Source organism: Scatophagus argus, chromosome 15 (assembly GCF_020382885.2).
Source record: "Scatophagus argus isolate fScaArg1 chromosome 15, fScaArg1.pri, whole genome shotgun sequence".
Classification (NCBI taxonomy): Eukaryota; Metazoa; Chordata; class Actinopteri; family Scatophagidae; genus Scatophagus; species Scatophagus argus.
This window is the reverse complement of record NC_058507.1, coordinates 19,793,240-19,806,148: the sequence shown is the minus strand read 5'-3', so window position 1 is coordinate 19,806,148 and position 12,909 is coordinate 19,793,240. Positions and strand designations below refer to the sequence as shown.

The 12,909-nt window shown below is 40.8% G+C and overlaps 1 protein-coding gene and 1 long non-coding RNA gene across 3 annotated transcripts in view; both read right to left on the bottom strand.

Annotated features, from left to right (window-relative positions):
- Nucleotides 1–2,040: 2,040 nt before the first annotated feature.
- LOC124072468 lies at nucleotides 2,041–5,800 on the bottom strand. The gene is made up of 3 exons (XR_006845511.1): nucleotides 5,700–5,800; nucleotides 2,928–3,053; nucleotides 2,041–2,344 (listed from the first exon to the last, which is right to left on the bottom strand). It is a non-coding gene; the product is annotated as an uncharacterized LOC124072468 (long non-coding RNA).
- A 4,090-nt stretch (nucleotides 5,801–9,890) lies between these two features.
- Nucleotides 9,891–12,909, bottom strand: part of LOC124071751 (peroxidasin) — a 50,520-nt gene continuing 47,501 nt past the window's right edge. For both annotated transcript variants that reach the window (XM_046412612.1, XM_046412613.1), the window contains one exon: nucleotides 9,891–12,552. In XM_046412612.1, coding sequence (XP_046268568.1) covers nucleotides 12,409–12,552 — 144 coding nt within the window. In that variant the 3' untranslated portion in view covers nucleotides 9,891–12,408. The remainder of the gene's footprint in view (nucleotides 12,553–12,909) is intronic.

Below are 12,909 nucleotides of genomic sequence, written 5' to 3'. Positions count from 1 at the left end.
AGTGGAGGTATGTGTTGCGTTCCACTGACGTCTTCATCACTCTCTTGTGATCTTTGGGTGAAACAAATATCACCTTGATCATTCGGTGCATGGAGTCCAGTAAGCACAAGTCCCCCTGCATATATCTGCCCACCTTAAGGCTGGAAGGCGGTCTAATCAGCAAGCATATCCAGGGTCTGTAAATAAAAAAGATGCAATGGTGTTGATGAGAGCAGTGATACTGAACCAAGACAGTACAAGCAAGAAGCAGCCCTTTAAAACAAAACAATTTACTGAAAGACACTAATATGCACCACAGACGTGAGGGGAACTGCAGAGTTGGATAATAATTCTTTGTGGTTAGGTGTCACTGTGAGTGTCATATGGTACACATGTCATGCCGTTCTTTGCTGTTATGCTGCTGTTAAAAGAATAATTAGTGCATCTTTAAAGTTTTCCATGAAGATAATAATAATGCCTATAACATTTGGGAAATGGGGACACCGTAAAGTTCGAGTGCAGGACACGTGGTCACTTTGGTTTTACTTTTGTGGAAAAATAAATGAGTTATTCATTTATTTTTTCCTACATATATTCAAGCACCTTCTCTGCTGAGTTGAACCAGTTACCTCTGGTCAGGAGTTATGGCATCAGGAGATATATGACCACATCTTCAGAGAAACAACCTATTTTACTGTGATGATTTAGAGACCCTTTAGCCTCAGGCTCATTCCAGATACCCTTTCTCAGTTTCATATGTTATGGACATGCTATAACACGGCAGCACCATCTCTGGCGCCGTGGTGACTAAGAAGGACTCTCCTTTGAGGATAAATTTACTCTGAGTGGATTCTTAACGCCTTCCATGAGGGGTATTTTTAACCACATTAGAGTATAACCATTTAAACATGTGGTATTTAGTAATGAAATCATTCTTTTGACTCCTATACCACAATTGTTGTGTAATTCATTCTCCCAAGAGCCATTGCTTTTGACATGTTTTATTGCATATCAGCATGGAATATTGTCTTGTTAAATTCTTACTCATAATGTGCATACATTATCAGTACCATTGTTTGTAGATAGTAAGACATTTACCAGATGTTGAACAATAGTGTAAGTTTACAACTTGTCCAGAGTTCCCTTGGACTCTGATGGAAACATCAAGAATGTTTTTCATTCTCATAGACATGTAAGACTTTAGTCCATAAGGCTATACACGTTTGTAATGGATAAGTCCAGTTGGAAATGCTACAAGTATGCTCACTACATGTTCAGATATGCCACTGATGAAGAAACGTGAGAGTTAAACACATTTTAGGTCAAGAATATGCATGAGTGATTGCTTGAGGTTGTCTCTCTCTGTGGACATTATTAGTTGGTCTGAGGGGTGTGCCACAAAGGACACTTGATAAACCAACTCAACCACCACCCAGTTTCATTGGAAATTAAGATAAAAGAACAACAGTTAGACACTCATCATTGCCTGGCAGTAACATCCTGTTTGTTTCCCTTATTGATGGAGTGTGACCCTCCAGGCTTGTACAAGCTTCCAGTCACTTTGGAACATTTTTTTAAGATCATGTAGACAAGAATGAGATAAGAAGTATAAAATATGAGCAATAAATAGTAAAGAATCTAAACAATATGACTTCAAAACATAAGAAACATTAAGTCTAATTATTTTGTAATTATTGTTGTACTATATAGATGGACTTGTTTATATTCTGCATTGCTTAGAACTTCCAGGTGTTGCAGAGTTAGAAAAACCCACATTGAGCTTTATACAGTCTTGCCTTGATGCCTGTTGGTGTCCTGCTGTTCTAGTTGACAAAGCTGCTTAAAGAAGTCAAATCCTGGTGCCAAACTCATGTGGATTACCATTTATCAAAATTGGTTCTAGAGGTGCTGAGATAATGTGTATTGTGATGGGACCTATTTGTTTCACAAAGTTTGTTTGTCTTTTTCTACATATTGTGGTAGTTGGGGTCAAAGATGGCTCGGCCACTGGCAAAATGATCTCTTCAAGTTGCTAAAACTTTCAACTGGAATTAGAAGGGTTTGACGTTTCTTCTATGGTTACATCTACTGACTTCTACTCTACTTCACAATGTTTTAAGATGCCATTTTTTTGCATCCTCATGAAAAAAAAATATTACAGTGCTATGAAGAGTCAGGGATAAATGTCCTACCCATGGGCTTTAGTTCACAGTTGATTGATTTGTGGATGGGCGGCATGGTGGTGCAGTGGTTAGCATCGTCACCTGCACAGCAAGAGGGTTCCAGGTGCAGATCCTGGTTTGGGGGATATTCTCCCTGTGTCTGTGTGGGTTTTCTCCAGGTTCTCCGGTTTCCTCCCACAATCCTAAAAACATGCACATTAGGTTAATTGACTGCCCTGCATTGCCCCTAGGTTTCAGCGTGAGTGTGTGCATGCGTGGTGTGTCAGCCCTGCGATTGATTGGCTACCAGTCCAGAGTGAACCCCGCCTCTTGCCAGTAGTCAGCTGGGGTAGGCTCCAGCCCCCCGTGACCCTGATGGATAAGCGGTATAGAAAATGGATGGATGGACAGATGATTTGTGGATGGGAAGCCAGTGAGGGATGTCATTCTCATTGCGGTATTAGCGAGTCCTTGCTAACTTGCTAGTTTCCCCAATTGTTTTGGAGTTTTGGCTCATTTTTTCTGAGACGTGTCATATTAGGGGAATTCCCCTGATGAAAATCTTTGTGTATCCTGTTCTCTCTTGCTTGTTTTGGTAATTTCAGTCACTTAGTCAAAGCTCAAGCTGAAATTTCCCGACCTCTGGGAAGAAGCGCAAGCCAAGTTAATTTATCTTCTATCCAGAATATCTTTCATTTGGGAAGATAAAGATGTTTTGCAGACAGATATGTAGCTCATTTTGGGACAGGAGTGGGTGTGTATGTGCTTGTGTGCGTGTAGACATACATTCCTTCTGTGTCAGGTTGGCTTTCCCATTAGCTAGCCTGTTTCAGGTCGAGAGGAGAGCTGATTAGGGGTCCTGGCAGCAAGGGGATTATCATGCTGGGTCAGACTGTACCCGGCTGGGGTCCTCTGAGGAATGCAGGCAAATCAACCAGTGAGTCAGTCACACACTGAGTCATCCCACCTGCCAGTCAGTCATCTGCCAGTGCTCAGCCAGTCCTCACATGAGATCAGCCTGGCTTTCTATCAGCAACAATTACTTTGTAGGATCTGTATGTTCTTCTCAACTCATTGGCCAGCTCTCCCACGCAGAGAAACATACTCAGCAAGATCATATCTATGCTGGATGACACTGAAGATAGCTTACCTCCTCTTATCTGTTGACCTGTTTTGTCTATATTTCAGCAACAGGATCCATTCTGTTTTGGCAATTACGGTTCATAGACCTGGGAAGGGAGTTCGGTATTTTCTTACGGGGGAGAAAGTCCCCCCTAGGAGAGAGAGGTCAAATGTAGCACTCTATTTGGCACTGAGTAACAGTCATAAATCAAATTAGTGTAACTTAAATGTTGGGAGTTGGAAACAACCAAAGTTGAGAACACACAGACAGACACACACACACACCAATTAATGGCTAAACCATGTACAAGCAGATAATGTAGCTGAATGTGCATGTGTATGTGTTCTTTGAAGAAGTCAAAAAATTTGATTATAGCAAGATGTCATTGGTGTTAAATTATGGTTAGCCCCTTGTTTGTGGGATATCAAGGTTACATCCCATCTGCATAGAGGCATTTTAGGGCCAAGTATAGTACCCTCTGCATTGTTTCTATGTGGTATGGTCTACATTCACTCAATATACATGGTGGCTTTTACAAGTCTTGCTTGGACTAGAGACCTGAATGATTTTACAAACAATGGAAAGGCTAATTCTGATCACTTTTGACAGTAACCTCTATCTTTCAGCAGCATAAATACAATTTAAAGGTGTTTTAAATTATATTTTTTGGTCACATTTTAAGTTCAATGTGGTCACAAACAATTTCCCATTTCCACATCCAGCAGATGCGGAGCAACAATCGCATTCATTTGGAGTTGTGTTTCAGCCCACCTAATGAATGCCCATATTTATCTCTTTTGGTTGTGATATCATTCTTCACCTTGTCCTGAGGGAAATTCTAGCTCTTTAACAGTGAAATGCTCCATTATTTCCAACAGATAGTAAATTTGTCTGCCATTTGCCTGCTGGACAATGGAATTGTTAAGCTTTTTCCTTAAGTAACTCTGAAGAATATGGTACATAAAACTGTTGGTAGTTAATAAGGAATGAATCAGGATTGACCTGAAAATTGATTAATCATAAGTAGTTCTTAAATAACTTTGAATAGAGGAGTAGCAGATCATGAAGAGTTACTGAGGAACAAACTGGAATAATTCACACAAGTGTGTTCTGAAATGTGTCAATTTCATCTATATAGCACAAATATCACAACTACCACAAATTGGTTTGCCTCAGCTGGCTTTACAATCTGTACTGCATACAATATCTTCTATCCTTAGACCCTCAATTCGGATAGGGAAAAAAAAAACTTCTTCAACAGCACAGGGATCCCTCCTCTAGGATGGAGAGATATCCAATATATGTCATGTGTACAGAGTAGACTGGCACATTATATTACAGACTATCACAACAACAACATTATAATAGATAGAATAGAATAGAATATAGATTTTAAACATATATGAAAAATATATCCCGCTGGATGTTAAGCAACTAGAAAAAAAAACTCAGCACAACATTCACATAGGTAGGAGGGAAGAACAAACACACACAAGGAGAGAGAGAGAGAGAGAGAGAGAGAGAGAGAGAGAGGCTGAATCTCCTAGTGTACGATGATGCAGACCCAAAACATCTGGAATGAGGCATCGACAGCCAAGGGGGTGAGGGAGGTCCCAGGACAGCCAATGGTACACGACAGAGAACACTGGGTGAAAAGACAGGAAAAGGAGGAGAAACTACATAGATAGATAGATAGAGAGATAGAGAGAGAGAGAGAGAGAGAGAGAGAGAGAGAGAGAGAGAGAGAGCTGCGCTTGTACTGAACATCCAAAATGCATACCGGTTTGGTTTGATTGGTTGGGAAGCTGAGCTGACCTGCTAATACTGTGTGATAGAAGGTTGTTGCGACCATGGCTGAGATACCACGGGGACAAGTTTTTTCCTGTTTTTGAGATCAACTTTTTATTGAAGTAAGTCTACTTCATTTCCAGTTTGAGAAAGGTCCATTACCCCGTAACACATGGATCACACAGCACCCACCTGTACCTTCACTCAGGACTATAAACAATACAAAGCCCTGGGCCAAATCTTCTTTGGGGTCTATCCTTATTTTGCCTGGAGCTGACAGCTATAAAATAAAACTATGAGCTACACAGTTTAACTCTATATCTATATAAAACTATTATTTATTTTAGGACAACAAGGACAACATGACAACCCTGTGATTTAATGTCGCATCAGCAGTCCTGCAGTCCTTCCCTACATTTAGTAAGGATTATGCCGTCAGACCTTAAATCAGAGGTCTCAACAACATCCTCCAGGCACAACGTCTTTCTTAAATTTCAACGAAACACGGGGATTGTCAAGAATTGAGCGTCATGGACACAGAAAAAGGGCTGAACCCCGATGCAGAGTCAAAAGGCAGGCAGGCGAGGCAGGTCCGAGCAAAAGTTTTTTTTAATCAAAAAACTAAACAAAAGCAGGCTCGCACTTACTGTGACTTGAGATCTAAAAGCAAACTGTAGCAAAAAATAACTCCTGGCATGGCAAGACGAGGCAAAAAAGGTTTCCTGACATGAACTCACAGGCACACAAAAGCAACACTCTGACACAGGTGACTGGGAACACGAGGACTAAATAGACAAGACAACAGGTGACACACATTAGGAGGGAGAAAGCGATCAAGAAAACCAAAAGCAAAGCTACAAGAAAACAGGACACACAGGGGAAGAGACGCTTTCAAAATAAAACAGGACATGACATAACCCTTGAACATAAAACATGGAAACACATGACAAGACAAACATGAAACATGGCACGTGGACTGAAATCAAAAGACAAAGCATAACAAAAAACACCAGGCATGACTCTTGATGACACGCATGCATGTTGACAGAAATTCCATATAGCCCAGCCGATACTCAACAGCAGTCATATGATTCAAGACAATCAAAAATGACAAAGCACTCACTGCAAAGAAAAATCACTACTGTTGATATTAGCTTTGAATGAATATACACTCACAACGTGACAGAAATTAACATTCTGTGATACACAGATGTTCTTTGTAACTGCTCTAATAAGAGGATTTACCAATTGCTTTACTGGAACAGAATCTTTTCCAGTTCATAGAAAAGAGTTTCCAATGTCCTTTAAGTGGAACTGCCAGAAAGACAGGAAGGATTTAATTATCCTTAATGGGATTTCATTACCCATGACAATATCCAATAAATACCCAAATACAATGTATGAGAAACATGTGGTCACAATGTGACAAACAATAAAAAAAAAAGATTCAAGTTTGATCCTCTGCCACAGCAAGTGGCAGAACAAGAGCTACACAAAAAGCTGCATCACTGTGAGTGTCTCATGTTAAAAGTCAGACATCTTTAGAGTCTTTCCATGTCATACTTGTCTTCTGATTAATTTGTCATATATACATACAACAAGCCTGTAAGCCAGTGGCAGTGTAAAGTCAGAACAGGTGAAGAGGAGGGAGGTAAAGATCAGGCAACAAGGACTGGAGGAAAATGGTTTATGGCAGGGCATTGGAGAGGAGGAAAGTCTGAGGGCATCTGAAGGATAGGAGGGAGATAACAATGGCAAGAAAATGCATGGGGAAGACGTGGCTGAAGAGATGGATAGGGAGGTCAGCAACAACTTCTTACCCAGTTTACATAGGTGGTTATGTATGTATGTGTCTGATTTCGAATGTGATACTGAAGCATTAAGTGTACGTCACGGACTAAAAAAAAATTCAGAGAGGTCTGTCATGTTGGGTGATGAGTCTCTGTGAGTTTGTAAGTACAGGTAACCCTTCTCACATTGGACATAATTAGATTGATCTAAAATACTGATTTGTGCTCCTTTAACTTATCATTTACACTGAAGTGGTGGAGCAAATGAATGGTTGTTAAGTCTGGTTTGCCCATCCAGTACTTCAGTCCAAAGCAAGATAACAACTACTGGCCAGACTGCATTGCAACTTGAAATAAGGAAATGGCATTTCCATGAAATGTACTCAGCACATTCAGACAATCAGCTCTTTTAATTTTGGACAATAACTGAGTTTTCCTCTTGTGCCAACATTATGACAAACCTTACCTTTAAGTTCCACTTTATCTGAGTAAAGACAAAATGTGATTCACATTTGAGTTTGGCAGTGGACTTCTTCCCTTGTGATTCCAAGCAAGTAAGACAGTCACCTTCCCATTCCTTTTCAATCACAGTATATGCCTGTGCTCACACCTGCACTATAAACTCAGTAGGCTTGTGTGTCAGAGCCAAAAACATTAGCGGGAAGCAATCTCATGACGTATCCCACCCACTGGGGGTGACAAGCCATCACTGCAGTCTTTTGAGTCCCGGGATGCAAAACCTATTTTCCCCCCAGTGGGACACCACTTCTCTCTCTTTCATCCGCCTTGCTCTGGAAATGAGAATGACGTTCCATTAGCGAGGGGAAAGAATTCCCCACCTTGGCGAGTGAGAGGTGCAACATGGACAGCCAATTGCCTAAATGAAATTCCAGTAAATGATGAGTGGGAAGTGAGAGGCTTGCTGGGTAGCCAGGCTTGTGCAGCTGCAGGCTTGTGTCCCGTCCAGCCCCTGAAAGCCACAATGTACTGCCTCTTTTCTGTAGTCTGCTTCAAGATCTGAAAAGTATTGGATGGAGATTCAGATGTAGAGGACTTCAGCGTGATTCAGTCAAATTTTGACATTTCTCTGTTTGTTAGCGTGTCTGTCGTATTGCCTCTTTACATCTAGCTGACACCTACAGCACTTCTTTATCTAGATAATCAGATTGGTCATCTCCCTGCAAAGTAAACGGAGAAGACTGGGCTTTTGGATTTGGGTGAAAGGGGAGGGAAGCTCTACGACAGATATGGGAACATCCCAACAGAAGTATGTGTGTGTGTGTGTGTGGGTATATTCATGTTTGTATCTCTGAGGAACAGACCTATTAGTCTAAGCAAGGTAGGTCCCTGTTGGGGTGATGATGTCTTTCCTGCCTGGCTAGAAGATATAGGCACTTTTATCTGTGCAGCCACTGGAAACCTCATTTCCTCGTCCAGTTTTCTTTCCAGAGCCTTGGGACACTCACTGCCCCAGCTGCCAGTGCTGAGTCTACAGAGAGAAGTATAGAGGACTGAGGCAGGGATGTAGATAGAGGAAACAAAGTAAGAGGATGGAGATGGGTGGAAGCAGGGGGAAAGGTTGTTATGTCAAGTTTTTGAGTCAGTACTGGTCAGGATGATTACACTTGTGCTTTGATATTTATCTGAAAGAAACTAATTCCAGAATGAATATACTTTGTCACAATATACGGGCATAAAATGTGAATATGTGAACCACAGTCTGAAGTAGGTCTAAGAATATCGGGCCTCTGCAGTGGCTAATATTACTCACCTTGTGAACATCATTTTCCAAACACTTCACAGCTGCTTTCTGTTCGCATAGTTGACGTAGTGTTGTTTCTTATGCAAAAATCTGACAAAGATGCAAAGAAATAAACAACGGAGAACAGTTTACTGAAGTGGTTAAAGTTCTTCTGCTAGCAGTACTGAAATGATTAATTGATTAATCAACTATTTTGATGTTTAAGCAAACAGTAGACTACAGTCATGCTAGCAGCTCTATGAAGTTGTACTTGTAAGCTTGGTGGTATGCTGAGCTAAATGCTACTGTCAGCATGCTAATCAGCCAGTATACAGTAATGTTTACTGTTGGTACCTCAAAGTACCTCCCCTTCCAGTGAACCAACATGGGATCTTATTTTAGAAAAAATATGTACAAATTATTTTTCAAACCTGTTTGAATTGTGCCATGAATTACAAAATGATGTCTTATGTCATCAAAACCTACGACTGAAAACTACAGTACAGTTGGTCCTCCATGCTAATTAGCTTATTAGCAAACATGCAGATTGTCTGTGGACTGTTGGTCGCAGTTGTTCCTCCTTAACGCTCTGCAAGTAGCAGCATAGATTCTGTTCAGCTGCTCTGAAGCTCTTCTAGCTCTGTAGCCGACAGGTGACAGATGTATGATTCCATTTCAGTGCCTAGCGCGTGCTGACAGAGAAGCATCTTTAGGAACCTATTCTGGATCACTGTTCTCCAGACGTGGTTTGGATCCAGCAAAAATTCTCCTTTCATATAACTTCATCTAGCAACATGGCCATATACATATAGTGACATATAGTGAGAGACGTGAGAGATGTAGTTGTGGTCACTTTACTTTTAGTTCAGTGCATGCTAGCATTTAATTTGTTTTAAATAAAAACTACTTAAGTACAGCCATCATTAGTTTTACAGTTATTTGATCATAAGCAGTACTGGACAAGTTTTGATGGTAACACTAAAGAAGAGGCTAAGTGATTATTACTGTAATTTTTTACTATCAACATGTACAGTGTATCTATTACTTATTGCAGTGTCCATGTTAACATAACCTTGCTGTCCATGACAGGCTCACCAGAGCAAATACAGCCAAATGCTTGACGAACTGAATTTGAATTGAAGAAGAATTTGATGTTAAATGCAATACGTTTTGTAATAAACAAAATAAAATAACACCAACTGTATGAACATTATATGAAGTGCAACACCTTGAAGACCGATTTGATCTGTTGTTCAGCACTACTGCCAAGCACAGGAGCTAAAAGAACAGGCACCAACATGTATGACTGTAATTCAAACGTGGCTTATTTATTTATTATTACTGTCGAGAGGCATACATTACAGTGCAAACCATTCTTTGGCAAACGTACAATACAAATGTCATGATAGGTACTATTATATCCATATTGACCACTGGTTAAGGGACAGTGTAGGTAAAGCATGTTCAGTCTTGCGGAGCAGTGCATTCCATTGACACTTGGGAATCTTTTGGGTGGAAATAAAAGGAGGGAACTACGCTGAAAATCGAAAATAAAAATCAACTAACACAACAGATAAAAGAAGACTGGTAACGAAGAGAGCTCACAGTGCTTTGACAGCTTTGGGACACATCGGTTAATGAGGCACACACATCCTCATTCATGCACAAAGTTTACGTAAATATATATCGAAAATACTAAAGTCAGTAAAACACATTGGAGCACATGAATTGGATGTGTGCATGCAGGTGTTGTTGGAGAAAAACACACAACTGTAAACATACAGTTTGATGTACAAACCTGTCCAGTATATATAAACATATGACATGATACCAATTTACCAGTGCGACCACCAGCCCCGTAATCCACATTCCGGAGAGTATTATTTCGGTTTAGTGTTTAGATGCTTGCTCAGGACGTTACCACATAAAGAAAACAATGGAAAGGAACACTGCAGCTGCAGCCGTTTCACCATAATTAAGAGCAAAAGCAAAACAGGAAAACAAAAACATGACTTATGTTACACTAAGCAAGCCAGTGCATGGGGTACAATGAGTGGCATTGGTCTTCGTACAGTAACTTCTTTACAGTGGAATAAATCTGTATCACAATATCAAAATGGTGGAGACTTGTTTAGATTGATAGCGTATCCCGATCATCGGCACCCCTCCCCCAACATTACCCTCGCTTCCCCTCTCATATGGCTTCCATTACAGCGGAATGAGGGTCAGAGGGCTGGAGAAGCCTGCACTCCACACATGCTCTGCCGAAAGACGTCACCCCGGTCTCATAATCTTTAACATGGTGAAGAAACATGAGCAGGGTGAGCATTCTTAACCTATATCAACACTGAAGACAGTTCTCAAAGGAGAAAATATCCAAACACTGCATACACATGGGCAAGAAGGGATAAGGTGGAGTCAAAGTGGATGCTTGACAAAGGAATGCATGCAAGTATGTCCTTGTCTACACTGGAGCTAGAAAGATGCAGGTCCACAACAGCAGAGAAGAACAGTCAACAGTTATGATAACAGTCCTTCAGTTGTGTGTAGTCTGTGGACTATACATGAATTTTAAAAAAAATCTGTGAGTAGGCCAGAGAGAGAATACTGCTATGGTAGAGCAAGCAGTACCAAAGGCTAAATTCTGACCTCATTACATAACATTCATACATGGTTTCATAGATAGACACATGCTATTAATGTCATTTTAGAAGTAACTTAATCATACATTTGGCTTTACAAGATTGAGGAAAATACTGGGACAAAGTTCACAACATTACAGTGGTAAAAATGGATATTGTGTGACTGCTTTCTGAAAGCAAAATGAAACTTGAAAAAGGAGCACAACAGTGCAAGAGCTGGTTTGAGTGTCCTGCAAATGGGGAGCACTACACGGCTCCACCTCACTCAAGTTCAGGACAGGCCAGCAGAGGCAATAAGTAAGGTAACTAACAAGTTGTCCATGGAGAGAGGAGCAGTAATCAGTAGACATCTCTTTTGCATTACAAACATTTTTGTAGGGCTTCACATTATCTTCATATGTAAGCATTTTTATACAAAAAGGGAGGAAAAAAAAACATCATAACATGATATAAAGCACCTTGGATTAAAAGATGAAGTAAATCTATTCATACAAAGTGTTTTACCTTGAATGAAACTATCCTCTCAATTGTTATTTATCATAAAAAGGCATATACTGAGTGTATATAGGTTGCTTTGCATACAAAAGACAATACTTTGAAGGTCTGTATTTAGTGATTAATTCATTAATAACAAAAAGGGGGAAAATAGCACCAGTTTTCGGCATCTCTAACCTGAGAAACTTTTGTGAGACAACAAAATGGCTGCCGCCTTTGAATCTACTTCCCTTTCCTGCTCGTCGACGGCATGTGGCCCTGCGTTTTGTTAGTCGCAGGAGAGCAAACACAGTGGCAGTTTGTCACACTTCAGAAGCCTCAGTGGAGTCTGTGCAAGAGATTCGACCCTCTTGTTTACAGTCCACCCTTTCATCCATTCATCCACTCATTGGTTCAGAAATAAATCCATTTAGTGATCGCTGACTGGTTGCCAGCACATTTTCAAACCAAGCCTCAGGCTGCTGGCCCTGGAGCGAGCAACAATCCAAAAAGAAAAGAAAATCACCCCCTCCCTCCCCCGATCAATGCAAAAGGGTACAAAATGAAACAAAACAAAAACTGAGGCTATTGGGTCTATCGAGGCTGTGGATTAGCACACCTTCATGAGTCTCATCCTCTCGCTGGATGTCTGTGTGTGAGTGTATGACTTTCAGCCACTAGAGTGTGTTTGTCGGGGAGGTCCTGAGGGTTATTCATGGCGAGTGTCTGCTTTTTGCTGCTTCTCGACATCTGCGTGTTCGAGACACACTGGGCAGCAGGCACCTTTTAGCTTGACGGGCTGTTTGCACTCGGCCGGTGGGCAAGACTCCACAAAGCACGTCACCTGGGCATCCTGTGGCCGGGGGTCAAAGAACGGGCAACAGGTCAGTAAGCTTATTAGATTAGATTGGATGAAATGTTAGCTGTCACTGTGGGGGAGACTGGCTTGCTGCAGTTCAGATATCAAATATAACGGATGAAAAAAACCCCACAAAAACGAGCAACTGGAAATTACCAAGTACAGCAAGACTTAACATCACATTACTGTATAACACAATCAAAAAGAGTATGCATAAATGTCCCAGGTGCAAGGATAAAATGTATGAATGATCAATATGTGTGTTCATGAGCTGGTTAGTTATTTTACAGGATTTGTCTTGCTTTTGTTTGGCACAGAACAGAAACTGAAACGTTTTGGCCACCACAAGCC